General features: G+C 45.2%; 1 protein-coding gene across 4 annotated transcripts in view; it reads left to right on the top strand.

Annotated features, from left to right (window-relative positions):
* The window catches only part of FOXJ2 (forkhead box J2), a 42,625-nt gene that overhangs the window by 1,313 nt on the left and 19,829 nt on the right, over positions 1 to 21,483 (top strand). For all 4 annotated transcript variants that reach the window (XM_090043961.1, XM_090043959.1, XM_090043960.1 and 1 more), the window contains exon 2: positions 21,106 to 21,458. In XM_090043961.1, coding sequence (XP_089900087.1) covers positions 21,126 to 21,458 — 333 coding nt within the window. In that variant the 5' untranslated portion in view covers positions 21,106 to 21,125. The remainder of the gene's footprint in view (positions 1 to 21,105; positions 21,459 to 21,483) is intronic.

The raw sequence follows: 21,483 nt of genomic DNA, 5'->3' as shown, positions 1-21,483 counted from the left end.
TGGGGTGTGGATTGTGCTGTGCTTGGGTGGCTGGGGATGCATGTGAATCCTGGTGCTAGAGCTCTAGGACACTGAGGAGCTGAGCCTGCAAATCTCAGAGCTACTAGTATTTTGGGGGCTAAGGGTTTGTGTGGTGGCCTTGCCTGTGGGTCCCATTGGGCACGGGGCCTAAGAAGTGGAATCCTAGTAGTACGGGTGGAAGCCTTTTTGAAAGCTCAGGGGATCTGTTCCATCACTATTACCCGTCCTGTGTTGCTCCCTCTGGGTGAAGAGTCATGGAGAGCGGACCTTCAGTGCATGGGGCAGTTAAATGCCACACCAAGTGAGCTCTGACACCAAGACAGCCCAGTCATCCTCCCCCTGCCCTGCAGTAAGCATAGTTGCCCTGGGTCATTCATTGGGAAATCTGGTCAAAGGGAGGAAGTGAATGTAGGTCCTGAGAGCAGATGCTCCGCCCCAAATACTTTGTCGCTCACCTGAGAGCTCTCTTTCTGTATTCAACACTAGTGCAGACTTCATTATGGCATGTCACTCCCCTGAGACAATTTTGAGGAAATCCAAGACTGGAGTATCCCTGGCCTTGACAAATACTGGCTCAGTATCCAGAAAGGGACTGCACAGTGGAAGGGAAATTCCAGAATGAGGATCAAGGGGGATTTCTTGGTGTGGCTGGACAGGAAGCTCAGGCCGTGGAATACCAGATGCCCCCCGGGTGACAGCCCCTTCTGCCATGGCGTTTTGCCCTCCCTCTTCTCCATAGCATGGCACAGTGGTTTGTCCAGAGAGAGCCTGAACCCATAATGCATGTTTTCTAGATGTGCTGTCAGATGCCCTCCCACCTGTTGCCCTCTGGTTATGCAATCAGACTGTTTTGAGTGGAGGCATGTTATCTAGTGCTGGGAAGGAGATAACTGAGGCATTTTGGCCTTTGCACATTCAAGGGGGTTTGCTAGCTTTTCCTGCTCTCGAGGTTAATTTACCTTCCTCTGCCTTCACTCTCACAATAATGACTTGACATTTTTCTGGTGTTCTTTGGTTCTGATGGATGCCAAAGCACTTGCAGAATGCATATACCACCATTGAAGAAGTCTGCTCCCCCCCTGCCCCAGCGCACATATATTTTTTATGGGTGTATAACGTTATTGTAATTTCATATTTTTCTCAGCTGTCATGATGAAAGACCAGAGTTTAAATTTTTGTTCCTGGGCTTTAAATATTCATGACAAAGATGCAAAGCTGATTGTGGTGCATTGTCTGTGTATGTGTGTAATTGTTTGTTGTTTGTACGGTAATCACTAAAGGAGTGTATTCAGTGCTATTTCAAGCACAAAAAATTAAGCAATCTCTGCCCTAAAGAGCTTGCAATTTGAAAGACAGACTAGCAGAAGCCAGGAGATGCTGGTAAATTGAGAAGAGGAGATAACCTTAGAGGTGCATAGTGCACATGAATTTTCACTTGGGTCTGAAATGCAGCTGCCTCTGGGGTGGAATGCTACAGCCCTCCTGCCCCAACGATGGGATATAAAGGTGCAAATAGAAGGGAGAAGGAAGAATGTTATGTATTTCCATAAATACAAAAGTCTTCACAGGCAAATTTAAATCTTTGCCTATAGGAGTTTTGGCTAAGACTTTCCTAAAATTTAGATTTCAAATCCTTATTTAGACACTTAAATTGGTGACCCTGATTCCCAAAAGAACTCTGCAGCTCTCGATTGACTTTGGGGAGAGCTGGGTGATGCTCAACACTTTGAAAATGAGGCTATTTACTTAATTGCCTGAATATAGATTTAGAAGTCTAAATTCAGGCACTCAGGATAGCAGATCTTGGCTTTACAGTATAAGCAATCTGATCTCTTTGAATGCCCTCAGCTCCTGAGGAAGTCAGTGGGGGTCTGAGGATACACAGCACTCTTCTGGGTCAGGCCCTAAATGAGAGGGTCTGGAGAGGAGCGGTAGGAGGATTATACTGTTGTGGTTCTGTGGTAGAGTTTTTGCCTGCTTTGTGGGAGACCTGGGTTCAATTCCCTGATGTGTATAAACCTGCTGTTTTGGTTCAGTGGTAGAATTCATGCCTGCCTTCCTGGACACGTATATATTTCCTGCCTCAGGCAGGGGGTTGGGCTAGATGACCTCTGGAGGTCCCTTCTAGCCTTGTGACTCTATGACATTCTGTGACATAACAATGAAAGATCATATGATGACATTCATGTTAAGTACATGTCTTGGTTCTTGTTCGAGTTTTGTTTTCAAATCCATGGGCCTATGGACAGCATCTGGGATCTGGGTAAGGGGTCAGGCAAATCCATATGTGGCTGAAAAGGCACGGAGAGTTTAAGGAGGCTGAATGGTATTACCTGTTCTGGGATTTGGCTGCATCTCCCAATCCTTGCAAAAATTATTGATGCTTCTGCCCAAAGTGTATAACTTTTTTGTTTGTAGGAAATGGTTTACTGACTTTGAGTGGTGGGGCAATCGACGCTGTTCCTGGAGAAATGTTCTTTCAGGCATCAGCCATGTACCACCAGCCCTGCCACTGTGTAGCCACCTCTAGTAGGGAGTTTGATTTTTTTGTTACACTTCAGACCTTTGGCTTTGGTGCTGAAAATGCTGGAAGGGAGATTTCAGTGCCGGTGCAATGTGGACATCTGTCTGTGAAGAGCTTGACTTGAAGAAATAATTCCCTTCATGCAGCTGTGAGATGGGAATGGCTTTTGGTCATTCCTAATCAAAAGGTGAAAGGCTTTCTCTCATTTTTCCCATTCTTCCCTAATAACCATGCCCTCTCCCCAGCCTAGACCAGAATCACAGAGTCTCACAGTCAGGGCCGTGTACATCTTAGAGTTCTTTAGCCAGCAATCATGCTTTGGCACTGTGCTCATATTCTTTTAAATAAATTATTTCTCTAGCTTGAAAGTTTGTGAAGATAACCTTGAAAATATTAACTGAGTGGCCACGTCCTCAGAGAGCTTGAAGTAGCATCTCTGAGACACTGACTGCTCCTTCTGTAATTTCTCCCTTGTCATGTTAACCTGACACAAAGATGGCCATAAACATAATCCACAGCAAGTAATATTGCTATTTTAGTAATTGTTATCTTACCATTACCACCTGCCTGCTACTCTTTCACAGATGTCTATAAACCCAACTGTTCCCTCTTCAGGTATCAAAATCTCCAGCTTCTCTCTGAACATTTCTACTATGATGCAACTTGCAAGCAGAAATCTACAGTATATTAAAAGTGAAACCATGGGGACGGTGCAAGACCAATTGAATTTAATACAAAAACGAATAGCACTGAGGAGACTGTGCCCAGTAAACTGGTTCTTTTCCTATTTACTACATTCTGACACTTCCATTTTAAAATTTCAATGGAGTTGGTGCAGAATATCCAGTATCTCTTAACCCAGAGATCCTGCAGTGGAGTTTAGGACTGGTTTGCTGTAATAGATTCTGTGTGGTTCATTGAGATGTGAAAGGCTCCTGTCCCATCCTTCTATTCCTCACCCCAGCATGGGGCCTGATTTGGATTGGCTTATTGTCTCCTTGCAGTGTCTCATTACACTGCCTCTTCTCACCCTATGGCAGCCCCCTCCTCAAATCCCTTCACTGGCTTCCTATCTAGTATCGCACCATATTCAAGTTCCTCCCCTGCATGTTTCCACCCTGCCTACATCTGCTCTCATTGCCTCCTACACTCCTGTACTCCTCCCAGTTTTCTCTACTGCTCTGCTTTTCCTTCTCACTACATTTTTGGCACTTTCTCCTGTTGCCCTGTATGTCTACAACACACACCCTGTCCTCATACGTGCCAAGTGCCCTCCATCTTCTCCTTAAGACTCTTTTCTTCCAAAAACTCTCCCTTTCTATGAATCATTGCCTTTCCTTGCCTTTTCTTACCTTTGGATTATATCAAGTGCCATGTCCTTTTATGCAGCTATACAATGAATAAACATTCTGATCCTTCTGAGGTAGCTAGTCCTGCCAGCCTGGAGCTGGCAGTGTTGCTTTAGAAGTGACAAGCTCTATAATCCATCTGACTCACCCACTCTCCCACCCTTCCTCTTCTTCCCCCCGCCCCCCCCCCCTTCAGGTGCAGCTGGACTTTAATGGGTGATCTAAAGTTAAAAGGCCTGAGGCTGCATTTTTTTATTCTCCTGGATTCCTTTCAGCCCTGCAGGATCTTAGGCTTGGATTGGAACCCTAGAAGTGGAAGATTTGGGCAGGCTTCCATTTCCCTCATCCCTCTGAGCCAGCCACTTCAACTGATACAGAGCTGGGTTAAAATAAGTGACCTGTAAAGGGAAAAAGAATGGATCCATGCTGCTCTCTTTATGTATGAAGGAGCCTGAAAAAATGGTGGGGGATAAAATGAGGGTTGGGGAGAGAGGTTTTTATATAGATCAAAACAAATCTATATTTCCTTGTTTTTATACATTAGAAATAGAGGCCTTGGTCTCACGGTTTTGTGTAGCTGCCTAGGGTAGATCTGGTAGAATTCTATAGCCTTATAATGTTGTTGGATTTTTGGTTGTAGTCGTGTTGGTCTAAGCTTGCTAAGAACTTTTTTCCAACTACTCAGTTGGTCTAATAAAAGATATCACATCTACCCAAATAACTTTGCCTGCCTATAACCTCATAAGTATTAAAGCAGTGAAATCTGTACATTTGAGGAAGAGACCAGAGCCCTCGCAGTCCTGCACAGCTGAAGCAGGAATGTTGAATTTTTCACAACATTTTTTCTTCTGAACTGCTGTTAAAAAAATAAATAATAATTCCAAATCCTCCTTTCTCCTCATAGTTTTTTGTTAAAGATAGCAAAGTAAGTAGAGTTTAAATAACTTCTTTAAAAATACCTTCCATGTCTTTGGATGTCTAACAAAAACAAGTGGGGAAAAAGCTTACTGTGGGTGATGTGGGACAAATCACTTCACTGTCCTGTGCCTTATTCCACCTTTCTGAAGGTAGTAATGGTACTGATCCTGTATAAATTGTTTGGATGTACAAGGATTGAAAGTGGATGTACAAGGATGGAAAGTGCTATATGTAAAGAGCTGGATTTATTATTCCCCATATATCTAAGGTACTGAACAGAAGGAACAACCTTGGGAAATTAAACAAAAAACCTTTCAGGCCTTCAAGGAAAAGCAGAGTGCAAACCTTTTTTTTTATTCTTTGCGGTGAAAAGTGCATTACCCAGTCCTCAGCCTAGAACTGCTTTTTGCCTTGGCTTAAGCACAGATATTCTGGATCTCATGAAACTTCTCTTAAGGTCTGTTATAACCCTTTCTCAGCCAGATCTTAAGGTCTCTGTGCTATCTTTTTTGTGGCTTCTTGGTGTTTCTGATGCTTGATTCTTGAAATTTTGTTCTCTCTTGACTTCTGGCTACACTGTGCCCTAGTTCTGTCCTTTTGCTTTGGTCACTTGTTCACTGTCCATTTCTGTACAGGTCTCACACAGTTCCTGCAGCCCACTCAGTCTCTTTGGATGAACTCATATATTCACTTGGCTTCACTACTGTCTTCATGCTAGTGATTCTCAAACTTCTCTCCTCAGTCTTGCATCTCAGTGTCTCTTTTTGGTATGTTCCCTTAAAGGACTTGCTGACAACTTAAGTTTATCACAGCCAAAATGGAATTCTGTAAAGTCCCTCTGAACAACCTTCCCCATCAATTAATTCCCCCACCCTTTCTTCATCTCTGTGGTAACACCACATCTACTCCTAATCTTCCAAACCCACAACTGTTTTATGCCAGACACGGACACTTTGTTTATACCCTGCTGCATCTTCTTTAGCTTCTCTAAATTCAACCCTTTCTCTTTGCAGTTAAAATTCCTGTCCTAGCTGGCACTATCTTCCACTTTGACTGCTACAACAGCCTCCTTACTACCCCCTTTGACAACCATGTCACCCCTCCAATCCATTTAAACACAGTTGCTAAGGCTCTCCTCCTGGATAATTGTTCTCTACATGATCATTTCCCCCCAGTCTTGTTCCCCTCCCCTTGCCCTTAGCCACCCCATTAAATTCCAGTTGCTTATCCTTGCTTTAAGGCCTTTTGTATTTTGGCGTCTCCCTTCTTGTCTGCCCATGTCTTGGATTGCACTGTTGTCTTGCTCTCTCAACAAGGACAGCTTGACTACTTGCTTTTCCACTTCTTCCATGACTTTCCCCATGTGTTATGTCTATACCATATGCGAAGAAAGTATAGACTGGCAGTGAGAAAACATTATCTTGCCTTCCTTCAGATCCCTCCTTGGCTGACTTCTGCCTGGATACTTACAGGACAACTGCCAACCTACGATGGCCAAACATATTGGGGATTGCACACTTACATACTTATATCCATAAATTATATCTAATTTGACATTTATGAATAAATTTAACTGGATTGTTACCCTTGTCTTTATGTTCCACTTTCCTGACATGGGAAAGTGATTTTAAATAAAGGCTAGAAAAGCTGAGACTTCCCTCTCTTAGCAAGGAGGGATGAGGGACAGGATAGAGTATTGGGAAGAAGACCCATGGCTCCGTGAGGTTGCAGGGGAGAGAGGAAACTGTATTTAGCATCTGGAGGGTATGGGAAAGGGGACATAAGATTTTATTGGACCACGCCTGTTCAAATGGTGGCAAGACAAATGTGAGCCCATATCTTCAGGACACATACTCTGGTTGAGATCTTAAGGCCATTCTCCTTCCCAGCCACAGCAAGTGGACAAAATAGTTTTTCTTCTCCCTAGAGCACTGCCTCTTCTGTTGTGCTTTCTGCCCTCAGCTTTCATAACCTCTGTGTCCCTCAGTGGGTTAACTGCTCTGTTTATCTCACTGTTGCCTCTTAGCACCATCCTCTTCTTCCCCCACCCCCTTCCCTAATCTGTGTGTTTTAAATTACTTTATTCCTCTCTATTTAGTGTCTCTGCTGTTTGCAAGTCCATTCATAGCATCTGACCAAGTAGGCAGAAAGCTCAAAAGCTCCTGCCTCTCTGAATAAGTTAGTTTGTAAGGTGCCACCCTGCCCTCTGTAACTTCAGACTAACATGGCTAGCTATCTCTCTGTCATTTATGTATGTTGTTTTCAATTAAAAGCTTGTCCGTTAGAAATTTGAGGGATGACAGTGGTCCATTAGTTGAGAACACTTGGGAGCCACTGTTCTAGGCAAGCCACAGATTGCTGGGACACCATGGGACTGTTTGCTAGCTCATCAGCAGAAGAATGTGTTATGTGGTCTGCTTCTGGCCATGTAAAATAGGTGTAATAGCTGTAGAAGACCATTTGCTCATTAATTTCTAGAAACTTGGTGTGCATCCCCTGCCAGAGCTTAGAATCGACTTCTACAGATGACATAACATGGTGTTTGACATGTTTTAGTGCAGGGGTGGGCGATTTTTTTATTTTTGGTGGAGGGCCACTTACTGAGTTTTGGCAAGTCATCGAGGGCCGCATGACAGGCAGCTAGGGGCAGATAAATATTAATTTTCTAACTTTTTTAGGGGCCGTGCAAGCTGTATAGAATGGCTTGGTGGGCCGCATCTTGCCCACCCCTGTTTTAGTGACTCCTGAACGGTTCATATAGACTGAACTCAGTGGTTTAACTTCTTGTGAATAGGTTTCAAACACTCCTAGTCCGATTTAATTTTCAGTATGTATGAATGGCATTCATGTCACCCAACCAGTCTGCTGACATGTAAGGTTTGTAGTATTGCTAGTATTATATCACATAGGAAACGGTCATTTTTTCCACTGATGAATCCATTTTTACGGAAATAAGTATAACTTCTCTTATACGAAAATGTATGACATTCTTTTATCCTTAGTTTCTATAACTGTCTCTTCTGTAGTAATGAGATCTGCACAAGATGCTGCATTTACTTGAATATAAGATGACCCTGACTATAAGATGATGGCCCAATAATTAGTTTTTATGTATGGAAAAATCTATAAATTTGATATAATTTTCTAGGTATAGAATCTAATTGTTGGAGTGTTATCTTGAATTTGGCCCCTTCCCACTGTTACAGTAGAGAAAAAAAATCTGAGGGTCAGGTAGCCCTTTTGCCCTCTGCACCCCTGACTTCTTCTCCCTGCAGCCTCTTCCCTTTTTCTTTACTCTGAGACCCTGCTCTCCTTGAGCACATGGAAGTGAGGAGCCAATTAGAAGACAGTGATCTTGAAATAAACATATCTGTAATAATTTCCATGTAGCACCAATAGACATAGTTAATCCAGAATTGATGTATTTTACCTTTTTGAAATTACTGCAAGTTTTTTAGCACAGGTACTCCATAAACACACTTTTAAGTAGCACTTTGGCACCTACATATATACAGTACAAACTATGCATGATATTAGTCCAAAGGAAAAAGCTCGTGATTTATCATAGCTCTTTGGGCTGGGCCCCAGCAGTCTCAACAGCATTTTAAGCCATGATGACAGCACAAATCAGCACTGTTCATTGTGTGTGTGTGTGTGTGTGTGTGTGTGTGTGTGTGTGTGTGTGTGTGTACATACTGCAGATACCCTCCCTTACCCCCACAAAGGATCCATGTGCAATTAGCCCCCACTCACAAGTGGAATTGAGCATTCTTGTCACAAACCCTGGGGATCTTCCAAAAATTTACATGCAGATGAGTTGCAGGGCAACCTGTTCTGGCTCCACCTCACGGAGAGTGCAAGCACACTAATGATAGGTAACAAGCTGAGAGAGGAAGCAACTGAGTGACTTGGGTGATTTGTTTGGGCCCCCATTTGGTGACTTTTGCCAGATATTTAAGGCAGGTGAAGAAGCAGGAATAATTGGAAATGGGAAAGAAAGGTGCATTTCAGCTCTGGGAGTGAGGAAGAAATCCAAATATATGTAAACTAGTAGCTCACCATGACTTTAAAAAAGTTGGCACTGAGAGGTACTGCACTCCATATATCTTATTCACATCGACTGCACTAATCTATCTTTATTGTAAGCTTGGGAGATACCATTAGGTGGTTTTCAGCCCTGGTAGTTTTACTTGCTTGGCAGGGGAGAGAGCCTTCTTTTCAGCCTTGATTGACTCAGTGTATTTAGAAAGTAAAGTCCTGCCTGCAGTGCAGCAGATCAGCCAACCCCTGTGAGAGTCTACAAATGACTCCAAATGCGAGTATGTTGGCTACACAATTTATAGTGTTGGGGAATTGCTGCTGGGCTTTACTCCAGCTTGTTTTTGGCTTGGGGAGCAAGCAAGACTAGGAAGCATCTGAACTCCAAGGCCTCTGGGATTGGGGTTTGGGGCCTGCACATAGGATGCCTGCTATGGATTTGGGAGTATCTGAAGCCTCAGGCAGAAGAGCCTGGGAGGTAGCGCCACACAGACTTGAACAATTTATGTTCTGCTCAGATGATAGAATTTGGAACTGATTTGGCTGATTTGGGCAAAAACACAAAATTAAAAAAAAAACAAGTGGTAGGCCTTTTGGATAAGATCAATCAGTTTTGGTACAGAATGGAGGGTGTCAGGCTGGTACTGCAGTACCTCCAGGCCTAGTGCCAGTTTCCTGATGGAGCACCTGCCCTCGCTGCTTTTTCTTTTTCTTTCTTTTTTTTTTTTTTTTTTGGCCCTTTAAAAAAAAAAAAAGAAAGAAAGAAAAAGGTTCCCATCAACATTTTTGGCACCAGGGGAGAGTGTCGGAGCTTCCTCTGGCCTCTCGGAGTACTAGCCTGGTCCTCCAGGCCCAGTGCTTGTTCCCTCCTGGGGGAGCAATTTCCTGTGTCGTGTTTTTTTTGTTTTTTTGTTTTTTTTAAAACCACACATGTGGCGGGGGAGGTTCCCGTCAGCATGTTTGCCTCATAGGGGCCACACATTTTATAGTCATGCTTAGTGTTGGCTGCATTTAAATCAACTTCCATGACTGAATACATGCTGTTTTTTGGCAGCAGGTTAATGACAGACAATGAATTTAATGAGATTTTCTTGTACGTGAATGCAGGATGAGGGGCTTCCTCCCCATGCTGTTTGGGGGGGGCGGGGAAAAGCTTGTCTTGTAGTTGGGTAAATATTGTATTTTATATCTGATTCTGTTTTGATATGGTCTTTAAATTTCAGTGGCAGTCTGGGTACTATATATGTATGAAGTATAAGAACTATCCTTCCTGGAAGGTTTATACTGGGTACCATACTGGTGTGCCCAAGATTAAAACTCTTTTGTGCATTCTGCCTGTTTCAAGGGGTAAAATACCTTCTTTTGAATATAGTTTCTCTATGACAGGTTCATAACTGGTTTTCAAGGCAAATTTCATTCCAAATAAGTACTCATAAAATTGAGTTACTCCAAAAATAATGCCCAATGTCTCTTTCAGTGTAAGAGAAATTGTTTTGTTAATATTCTTGAAGTAAATGTCATGGATTTCTCCTTCCCACCTTTGCATATGTTCAAAATTATGGTTCCTAGCTGTATTCATAAAGCATTTCACAGTAATGGAGGAATGCCGTGGATTAAAAACTGCCAGAACAGTAGAATTGTTCATTACACTTCTTAAAAAGCCTTATTTTGTCTTTTGTTCCAAGTCCATTTACATTTTTTCCTTGTAATATTGACACTGTTATTATAGATGTACTTGGAATAAATCTTTCATAGTAGTTTTAACAGTTAAAAATGATCCCAGCTTGAACGCATTTTTAAAGTATATAGCTACATTCTTGATAGCATGAATACTGTCTTTTAACTGATGTATTTCCTTCTCCCTTCCGCACCTATGCTGTGCTATAAATAGCCAAGTTATTTGTTAACTTTGAACCCATATTTTTGCAATGTTTACAGTATCCCTCAGAATTTCTCAAGGGTCCCTCTCCATGTCTCTCATATCTACATAGCAGACAATAAAATAGAAGCCTATGAGAGCTCAGTTGATTCATTTTTTTTTTAACCAGGCAAGACGTACTACGTGGTAACCTTTCAAGCCCTTTGTGCATCTCTACAGCAAAGATATTAAAACTTTAATAGTGAATGTTGCATCCTAGCCCTCACAGTTATTAGAATGTGGCTCTAAGACCACCTGTTGATGTGTTTGAAGCAGGTCATGTTCTGTAAACTTCACCATTACTGCCAGTTTTGCACATAAATTCTATGGTTTTGGAAGTAGGTGCTGATCCATTTCCAAACTGGGGTTTATGGTGACTTTATAGTCCCCACAATTGCTCACGCTTCGTCAGTTTCAGGAACGCACACAGGCAGTGCAGTTTTTTCACTAAACTCAAGATATGAAATTACTCTGCTCCTGCAGTTTCTCTAATTGCCTATCTGTAGGATTTCATAAAACATAAGGCACTGGTTGAGCCTTAAGAAATGCAGATTTGGCCTTTTTTTAGAGTGTGCTATTATGCCTTTTGCTAAGCTTGTGATGCATCAAATATAGATTTATATTTTTCTTTCCACTTTACCAGCAGACCTAGTCTGTGGTGTACTGTACTTCGCTAACTGGCAGAAACAGTTTTCATAATATAGGACTGTATCCATATAACAATTACCAAGTGCCCTTGTAATTTACATCAGCAAACTTCCACAGTTTTTCTCTTCCTTTTGATTATGATGATTTTCAGTTTCTCTTACTGTTGACTGATCAGGAAATTTGGTAGAAATTGCAACTGTTGCATCACTTGTATCTATTTGCATGAACACAGCCTGCAAGGTTTGTGTCTCTGTTGCACTGCAGACTCCTCAGTACTGGTGTCACAGGCCATCTGGTTATGGACAAGCACAGATTTTGTAACAGTCTCCTTCATATTCACAGAGCTAGTATCGTGCTACGTGCTGTTAGGTGACAATAAGTTCCTTTTGTTGAATTTCTTTCTCCTTTGTGGCATATGACAAGCATGGTCTGTGTGTCCCCTGTTACCACGTCTCCAGCACCTCATCTTATTGTAAAAATATTACTGCTTGCTGGGTTGTTACCAAGCAATGGAAATGTGATTCTCGGTACAGTGACTTCTGTCATCTCTTTACTGTCAGGGCTGGTTTTCTTTTTTCATGCAGCATATAGGCAAAAGGGTTTTCTTTTGATTGACTTGAATACCAATGGTGTGTCCACTGCTCTTTCCAGATTAGATTTCCTTTTATGAACAATACGCAGTAGCTTCTCTCTTCATTCTGGATCTCCGATTCCAGAAACAAGCAATTCCCTAAGGGCTTCTCACAGATAGTTATTAAAATGGTAGGTGGTAGACAGCAATTTGAGACTAGGCAGGAAATCAGATATGCCTTCTCCTTCGTTCTGGTTTCTTACATGAAATTTCCCTCTCTCAAAGAGGAAGCTTGCTTGGGTTAGATAACATTTGAAGCATATCATTCCTGTGATACAAGTCCATATCTCCTGGTTCCTGAGGGAAAATACAAGCCTTTCAAAACAGCAAACGTCTCTTGCAGCTGGAGTTAGGAAAATTGATTCCCTCCCCTGCCCCCCTTTGTGGCACTGGCATAAAAATATTGCAGCACCCTTTGCACATACACTTCAAAATTCTCATTTCTTTCCTCAGAGCAGAAGCTGTCTATTTTTCCAGGTATAGCCATTTTTAACCCTTTTTTATTCTTTTCCTTTTTTGGAAGTTTTAAACGTTTGGGCCAGCAGTTTTTAATTGGATCAGAATAACAACAAGAAAAAATAAAGTGGCAATGAATCTAGTTAGTAGATTGTGTGAGTCTTTAACAGGTTACACCCAGTCTCATTTCATTCACGCTGTCACGGTACAGCTTCAGCTGCAGCTGATTCCAAACCAACAAGTCTTTGAACACTGCCTCAAAGAGGCAACCAAGCCATAACCACACTCACCACAGTTTTTAAAGTGCCATGCATCGTAGCCAGGATTTTTCAGTCCTGCCATGCTGGATAGGAAGTACCTGGCTAAGAGAGACAATTTTGCAAAACAGCAGGACAGCCAAAGTATTAAATTCTTTGGCCAATCAGTGCCATGTGCAGCACAGGAAATCTGAGACGGGAGGGCCAGGTTTCATTTTTGGCCTCAGACAGTCACTGCTCCCAGGATGTTTAAGGCAAGACAGCAGCTTGTTCTGAGACAAGTAGTTAAATATTACTTGTCTGGAGTGAATTTGTGGTTATTCAAAGCCACCCAATGATAGGATTTTCCTTTAGCAATTCCCATTCTGCCTGAAACTTACAAACCGCCATATGCGTAAATGCAGATTTAAGCTCATTCCTTCATCGCCCTTGCCCTTCTTGATTTGGGATTATAGTGGAGATTAGTGCCGAAATAGGAAGGCTGTGTATCCTGGGTGTTTTCTTAAAATTTCAATAGAAGTCCAGGATTTTGCTCTGCTCAGCATCGAAGTTTTTCCCAGTACTTTCCAGCTTGCCCTAGCAAGGAGCTGCTTGGGGCTGGAGAGAGTGGGGGGTGTGCACATGCACACACATGGCTGACATGCGGCCAGGCAGGCCCCAGCAGCCGCATGCAGATAAGTCTATGGGGAGGTGGGAGTTGGAGGCCCAGGGAGTTGGGGACTGTCTGGGGAAGGAGGGGTCTGTGCGTGCCTGTTGGTGCTGAGTGGGGCATTGGAGCAGCAATAGGGCAGGGGAGGCTCCTGTCCATCCAGCAGGAGAAGGGGGTGGAGGGGTCTTTCGGGGGCAGCAGGGAACTCTGTGGCCTGGCCAGCAGCACTGGGGCCAGTGCCCTTGGGTGGGGCAGCTGGGAGACATTGCAGGGCTGGGGGGCGCAGGGGCTGCAGGCCAGGAGTGAGGGGCATGGGCCAGGGGGGTGGGGCACGGGCACATGGTTTGTGAGTGAGGGGCACCATGGGTCAGGAGCGTGGGGCACAGGTAGTGGGGCTGCAGGTTGGGAGTGAGGGGCACCAGCATGGTCTGGGTGGGGCTGTGGCTTGGGAGTGAGGGGCAATGTTAAGTGTAGCAGGGTGTGCTACCTAGGGGTGTCCATGTTTACCCCCAGGTCCTTTAACCATGCCAGTCTTGCCCTATAAGCACCCTTGTTCTTGCCCGCCACGTCTTGTTGGTATGATGAATATAGGGAGGCTGCCCTTGAGCTTTAATTTTGGACACAGTCGGGCTAGATCCTATTAACCCTGTTGTTTCTAAACCCCTTGATATCCTGCTTCACTGTGGATGGTTCCCGAATCTGTCAGCCTTATGGGCCGTATGTGTGGCTCCAACCACCCCTTTACCATGCCCCAAGCCTCGCCGATGATAATGGTGTTGTCTTGGCTAGCCCTCGTATATTAATTCGACCCCTTGTCCTCGCCAGGCTCTCTGCAGCCCTGTCTCTGCATCCTCTTTGGCACCGGGCTCTGTTGCCCCCTACGCCTAAATGCTGCACCCTCTCTGGCACCGGGGTCCCCACATGGCAGTGGGCCCCAATGAGGCCTTCTCTTTCCCCAGATAGCCTCACCTAAACCACCGGTGTTATCGGACAGCACACTAGCCACAGCCAACCACCATGCGTCCCTGGGCTGTAACATAACGCAGAACTCACATCGTGCTCTGCCCCTTTGAAAGAGTAAAACTCCCTCTCTGAGGCTCAGTGCCCAGTAGGCAGGGATACCTTTTGGGCTCCTGGTGCACCCTTTGTTCTAAGAGTAGTGTATCTGCTGGCTACCACATCTCTGGGCCCTTCCTTCCTTCCTGGAGGCTCCTTCCCCTTCAGCTGCTGGTAGGGAACCAACTCCCTAGTCCCAGCCCTGGGGTTTATGTGGGCTTAGGGCCTTGCCTCCTTCTGCCAATATCTTCATTAACTGGTTGTCATGGCAACCTTCACCTAGGTTCTTATCTCTGCTCTAAGAGAAGCAGGTACCTTAGTGCCCTGCGATAGTAGGGCATGGGCATATCATTGTCCCCTCCCCCCCGCCCCCCCCCCCCCATGGCAGGTGTCCTCCTCTTTGAAACCGGAAATATGGTAACCCTGTTGTATCCCTGATGTTTGCAAATAATGCATTTCATTTGAAATGCTCTTCCTTATTACAGTGCTAGCTAGTTGATGCAGTTGGACCTACCAAAATACATTGATTTGGGCTGAGTATATTGGTTCTGTTATGAAGCTTTTTCTGAGGGAAATCATAGGACTGGGACTAAGGGAATGAAGGCCTGACTGGGAAATGGAGATTGAAGGAATTGCGTGTGTTGTAGTTGGTCCAGTTTAGGCTCATTTGACATTACTAAGAAATGTAAAGCTGGTTCACTATTTGGATGGGAGATATGTGAGGGGATAGACATTCAAACAGGTTACCTCAGCATTAACTTGTGGTCTAAGTTGTTCCTAAAGCCATTGTACTGCTTATATTGACACCTTAAAAGGAGATGTAGAGGTGAAGGCCTGATTTCCTATGGTCATTAAAGGTCTCACATCATCTTTCATAGGAGACAGAATAATACACCCAATATTGCGGCCAGGCTAAAGTTTCAGAAAGTCTCCTCTCAAGTAGTTAATACAATTTTTATCTGACATTGGGCTCCTCACTTCCTGTCCTAAGCAGTTGTTAGCTTGGCTATGTGTTTTTAAGCAGCTCATGCACTTCCTATCAGAAGTAGCGGTGATTCAGCAGTGGGTGATCCGTGTGTGTGTGTGTGTGTGTGTGTGTGTGTGTACAACCACCAAACTTGCATTGAAGTTGCATACTTTTTCTCTGCAGTCAAGAAATGCAGAAGTTCAGCTTTTTAGCCTGTGCTTGGGGTTAAAGGTGATCCATTTTTCACCTGGCGTGCATTTCCCAGAGGAGTCGGGTAAGCACAGCACTGCCTGCCTGAGATAGAATTGGACCCATTGCACTTTAACCTGGCATTTAAGTGTGTAATTGATAATCCAAACTAGTCTCTCAGGGTTGGGTTGGCAGGTTAAGTGCCCTGTGAAAACTCTTTTCCATACCATGAACTTTGTTTCAGTTTTTTTAACTTAATTTTCCTGGTTTCAGCACATTTTTTGAGACCGAGAATGGGATGTCTTTAAGCTTTGTATGTATTTTGTTTTGTAATTCCAGAGTTCTACAGTTAAAAATCTCACAAATGTGGACTTTCACTGTGAAACAGATGCATCAAATCACAGTGGCATACTATGGATTAATCCGTTGTCCTGTACATGTTGTTGTAGCTGGCATTTACTAATGCATTTCTACAAGACTAAACATGCAATTGTTGCTGATTTCATGTGTGCTTTTCCCCCACATTTACTTGGAGATGGTTCTTCAGCAAGGACTGGTCACTGGGGATGTCACTAATCCACCCGAAAACCAAGTTGCTTTTAGGGCTTATCATGCACAGGGATACTGTAGAATTAGATTTACTTCTGCAGTATTTAGTCTTTACTTGCAGCTAGTGTGAAGCTATGTTAATTTTGTCATCTTTATGCCCAAGTGTATCATAGGATCACACACACACACACACACACACACACACACACACACACACACTCTTTTGTGATTTCCTCTTATAACTGTAAAATAATCCAGTAAAGGGTGGAGATGAAGGGTGTTTCATAGATGTTAGGGGCTGGAAGGGTGTTCATAAAACATTCCCATCTGTAGAAGGTCACATTTGCTCCTTGTATACTTTACCAAATGGGCCCCAAAACTTTGGAAAGGGTTGTGGCACACCTTTAGTCACTCCCACCTGGCAAAGAGGGAAAGCCCATCTGCATAAAATTGATTCTCCCCAGAAACAAAAGAGTGCCTGAGTGCTGGTGCCTGAGAAGGGGGAGGGTGGAAGGCAGGGTGGGAAGTTCAAGAAATCCCTAGGGAAGAGGGGATATTTTGTGGCCCCAGCCAAAGCTTAGAGAATCCATCTAGGCCTCAGCTAGGGCAAGCTAAATGAGTCTGACAGGATGCTAGCCAAGAAAAGCCACATTCAGAGAAATCACTGGTTAAAACAGGGGCAGGTAATTATTTCGGGCGGAGGGCCACTTGCCCAGTTTTGGCAAGCTGTCAAGGGCTGCATGGGTAGCCCTACCCCTTGACAGGTGCCCCACCCCTTGGTCACCATCTTGGGACCAATGCCCCAGGGCCAGCACTGGTGGGGCCCAAACCAGGGCACAGGCTGGCAGGAATCTGTTGAGCCGGGCTGGGCTGCACCAGCAGGAAGAGTGGGGAGCTGGCCTGGCTCCATAGAGCCCCTGCTCTGGGTCCTGCCAGCACTGGACCTGGGACACTAGTGTGGGTCCCACACTTCCGCTCACTCCCAGTGCCCCCCCCCCCAGCCCTGTGGTACAAGCTGGGGGCAGCGTGCAGCCCTGACCCTGCACTCACTGGCAGGGAAGGAGCTGGTGCAGAGCTCAGGGAAAAGCAGCCCTGTACCTGCCCCACGGCCAGTGTTCCCTGCTGGAGCTGCTCACAGCCTGTGCGGGGCTCTCCTGAGCAGCCATAGGCAGCCTCACGGGGCGGTGAGCGGCTGCAGCGCAGGGTGCCAGCCACAGGGTGGGGAAGGGGCCACTTTCCCCCCCACACTCAGCACCAGCTTGTAACCCACCCCTGCTGCCAGCTTGGCCCTGCGCCGGCTCCGGGCTCGCCCGTCGGAACTATACACAATGGCAGCAGCTGCGGCCCCTCCACTTGCCATGCCAGCCAGTGTTTGCTGCTGCTGCCCGCCTGAAGCTCACGCACTGGGCAGCCCAGAAGTGGCAGTGGCAAACACTGCCTGGCGTGGCAAGCCGGGGGGGCACAGCTGCTGCCGCTGTGGACAGCCCTGACAGGCGAGCCTGAAGCCGGCGCAGGTCCCAGGCTGGCAGTGGGGGTGGGTTACAAGTTGGTGCAGAGCGCAGGGAAAAGTGGCCCCTTGCCTGCCCCATTGCCAGCGCCCCGCGTTGCAGCTGCTCGCAGCCTGTGTGGGGCTGCCTGTATCTGCTCAGGACAGCCCCCGCATGTGCTGCAGCAGGCCACAGGGCAGGTGAGAGTTCGCTTTTCCCTGGGCCCCTTCCCTGTCTATGGTCCTCCCCCGCCCTCCACCCCACCTTACCTGAGCTTCCTGCACCAGGGCAGCCACATGGTCCCTGGCCAGAAGCCCCTTGGGTGGGGGGGGCCAGGCAGGACCTGCTGTTGCTGGAGTTCTCTAGGCTTCCCCTGGGTCCCACTGCCCCTGGTTTCTGTCATTTTTTACAGGAACCAAGGATAGATCAATATTCATTTTCTAAATTTTTTAAGGGTCCTGTGGGCTGGATAGAATGGCCTCATGGGCTGGATGCAGCCTACAGGCCATATTTTGCCCACCCCTGAGTTAAAAGGATTACTTTGGAGCTGTTCCTAGATAGAGAAGGAAGGTGAAAGATTGTATTTTTGACCTTGTGTTTTTCTGTGTCTCAAACTACAGTTACTTTTGCCTGCATTATTTATCTTTCTGTAACAAAGCCTTTTTTACCTTACTGATTGTCTGTGGCAAGTATGATCACAAAGCAGTAGGTGCTTCAGGCATTCCTCTTCCTCAGGAGGGGATCTGTTTTCTTTTCTTTGCAAACCCAGAGTAATAACCCCAAAGAGTGTCAGAGCTTCCTTCACTGGAGCTGTAAGGGTCTGGTCTGGGGCAAAGGAGACTAAGCTTGGCTTGGGGTGAGGAGTCACCCAGGAGCAAGATCTAGTCTGTCCCTTAAGACACACAGCAGAACAAAAAGGAGAAGCTGGGACTCTGAACATCTTAACGTGGGGCTTGTCACAGGGGATTTACATGCGAATTGCAGTTATGCTGGGTTTGAGTCCCCAGCAAGTTTTTTCTTCCTCTCACTGTATAAAACAAAGTTTGTGTGTGTGTGTGTGTGTGTGTGTGTGTGTGTGTGTGTGTATACACACACATATACATATATATAGTTGATCACCCTGAGACCAGTTTCAGTCATCAAGGAGTTATCATATCAGTCAGTTAATGAGCAGCTGAAACTAGGCTTGTAACAGAAGGCCTGATGTAACCCTCACTTCTAAGTTAACTACAGAGTGAACAGTCATCGCTGTTATCTCTGCTAGCCTGATGAGGAGATGGATAAATGTGTTGCAGTAGGACCTTTCCTCTCTGCTGCATAGACGGAAGAACGGTTCACTCTGCCAAAGGTACTGCAACGTCCGTTTTATATGTCAATGTGTGTATTAGGTGTAAGTGATCGTGCTGGCTGTGTGATTCAAGGTATTTGTAGCTGTAGCTGGCTGCTATGTCTGAGCACAGGATGCAATCAGCTCGCTTAGTTATTTGTACAAGTACTGGGGGTGTTTGCACCCTGATGAGTGTGGTGATGGTGTGTGTGTGCAGCTGTGAAAACCCAGCTTGTGAGCCCATGTGTGTGTGTGTCAGGTATAGACCTTTGTGTGCTTCTGTGTTTTGAGAGCACAGGGTGTAATGGGAATGGTGCTGCGGAGTTGTCTGTGTGTGAGTGTGCTGGGTGCATGCGTGTCTGGATCTGCGCATGTACACAGTGTCATCCCCAAAGACCTATTTTTAGAAAGGATATCTGATTGTTAAACTCATTGAGAGGGTGTTTCCCTGTCTCAACCGATCCGCTCCGTGTGGTGATGCAGTCAGTGGGAGGGGCCAGATGACTAATTTTTCCCTGACAGGGCGTTTCTGTATTAATCGGTTATCTCTGTGTGTGCACGCGTGGTTTATCTGTTACCTGACCATGCTTCACGAGTTAGTTTTGTTACCTTTGGAAGCGCTGCTGTGAATCTCTGAGCTTTTTAAAAGTGAATTTCTGACTGGTAGAAGGTGCAGACCTGGCAACCATTAGGCTTAATCCCCCCTACTCTGTCCAGGTTCAGTGGAGACAGATTGATCACCACAGCCTGGCCTCAGGCGGGCCAGCACTAGCTGTGAATGGGAGTAGAATTTAGTCCTGGGTACAGCCAATTAGGGCTAGCAGGGAAGGTGACTTTTCTTTTAACCTGACACCCTGGTTGGTAGCATACTAGCTCATCCCATATAGATTACCAGATATTTGATATAACAACAAAGGCGCTGGGATAGGATCCCTTTGTATAACTGCTGCCCACCTTCAGCAGGTGTGTTTTATTGTTATGAAAGGAAATATGGTCTTGACCCATGAAAGGACTAGAAATCAAAAGACCCTGGTTCTTATTTCCTGCTCCCCTGAAAACTCATGGTGTAACTTTGGGCAAGTCATTTCTCTTTGTGTCCATCTCTCTGATTTCTCAGTTAGGAGATAATATTTATTTACCTGTGGTGGGGCTTTGTTATGTAAAAGGCTTTGTCATACTTAGATTTTACTCTTCTTTAATACATTTTCCCCTAATTTATATAATTATTGCTTTTGAAATGGTCTAAGTCCTGGCCTAATGAGGTAGATAAAAGTATATGTATGTTGTACTACATAAGCATGTAGACTTTTAAATTGGGAGGCAGGGTTCCTGGTCTAAGGGCTGGGGTTAGATATAATGTCACATGTTGCAGAAAGAGGTAGCAAGCCTTGAGGAAGACATTCACCGCTTCCCCACACATTTCCAGTTATGAACTGTTCAGGTGGGCTTATGTAGTCAGTGGCACTCAGTCCTGACTGGCTTAGGAGCCATGTGAGCAGTCAGCATTAACCAAAGACCCATGACAACATCTGTGCCCTGAAAAGTGTGACAAATGTTCCCATTTAAAGAAAAAAAAATGATGGCATTGGTCTATAAGTAATAGAAGCAGGTAGCATCTGTTAGGCATTATTTATAATTGCAGGAAACACATAATGCACACAGCTAAAGAAACAAGTTTAATAACATTTTCTGTGAAGAGCCATGTTGATGAACCACCTGTGGCTCAGAGAAACAGTCTTGAATATTGCTTGTAGGGTGTGATGTGATCCTCCTTAGCTGTGATCCTACACCTCTGTTGTTTCGCTAAGGGGATGCGGTCATGGTATGACTAGGATGCAGCTGGTGAAATAGCCCCACCTCTGTGAAATACCTTCCTCCACTGTCCAAAGAATTTTACCTGAACAGAATTGGGCTACTCAGAATAGAACTCTGCCCCTAAGGTTACCATGTCAGGTCTGTCCTGACTTTGAGATGTTATTTGCAAGAAGAATGCACTGTTGTATGTAGGACAGTCTCTATAGACATTTTGTGAGGGGTTAGGGAGGGCATCCTTCCCCTCTGTTATCTGGGTACAATTTACTTGTATCATTGGGTCCCATGACTGTTCCTTTCTCCCCACAGACACTCCTACTTCCAGCATCATGGCCTCTGACCTGGAAAGCAGCCTGACTTCCATAGACTGGCTCCCCCAGCTCACCTTGCGAGCTACTATTGAGAAACTAGGGGGTTCCTCACAGTCAGGACCCCCGGGGGCTGCACGGAAATGCCCCCCTGGATCCCCCACTGACCCTAACGCCACCCTGAGTAAGGATGAGGCTGCAGTGCACCAAGACGGGAAGCCACGTTACAGTTATGCCACGCTGATCACGTATGCCATCAACTCATCACCTGCCAAGAAGATGACACTCAGCGAGATCTATCGTTGGATCTGTGACAACTTCCCCTACTACAAGAATGCTGGTATCGGATGGAAGGTGAGCGTGGAGTCTGCAACGCCAT

The sequence above is a fragment of the Crocodylus siamensis genome, chromosome 4 (genome assembly GCF_052110815.1).
Source record: "Crocodylus siamensis isolate JL-2025a chromosome 4, ASM5211081v1, whole genome shotgun sequence".
Lineage (NCBI taxonomy): Eukaryota > Metazoa > Chordata > Crocodylia > Crocodylidae > Crocodylus > Crocodylus siamensis.
The sequence above is the reverse complement of the archived record's forward strand: the minus strand, read 5'-3'. Positions and strand labels throughout refer to the sequence as shown.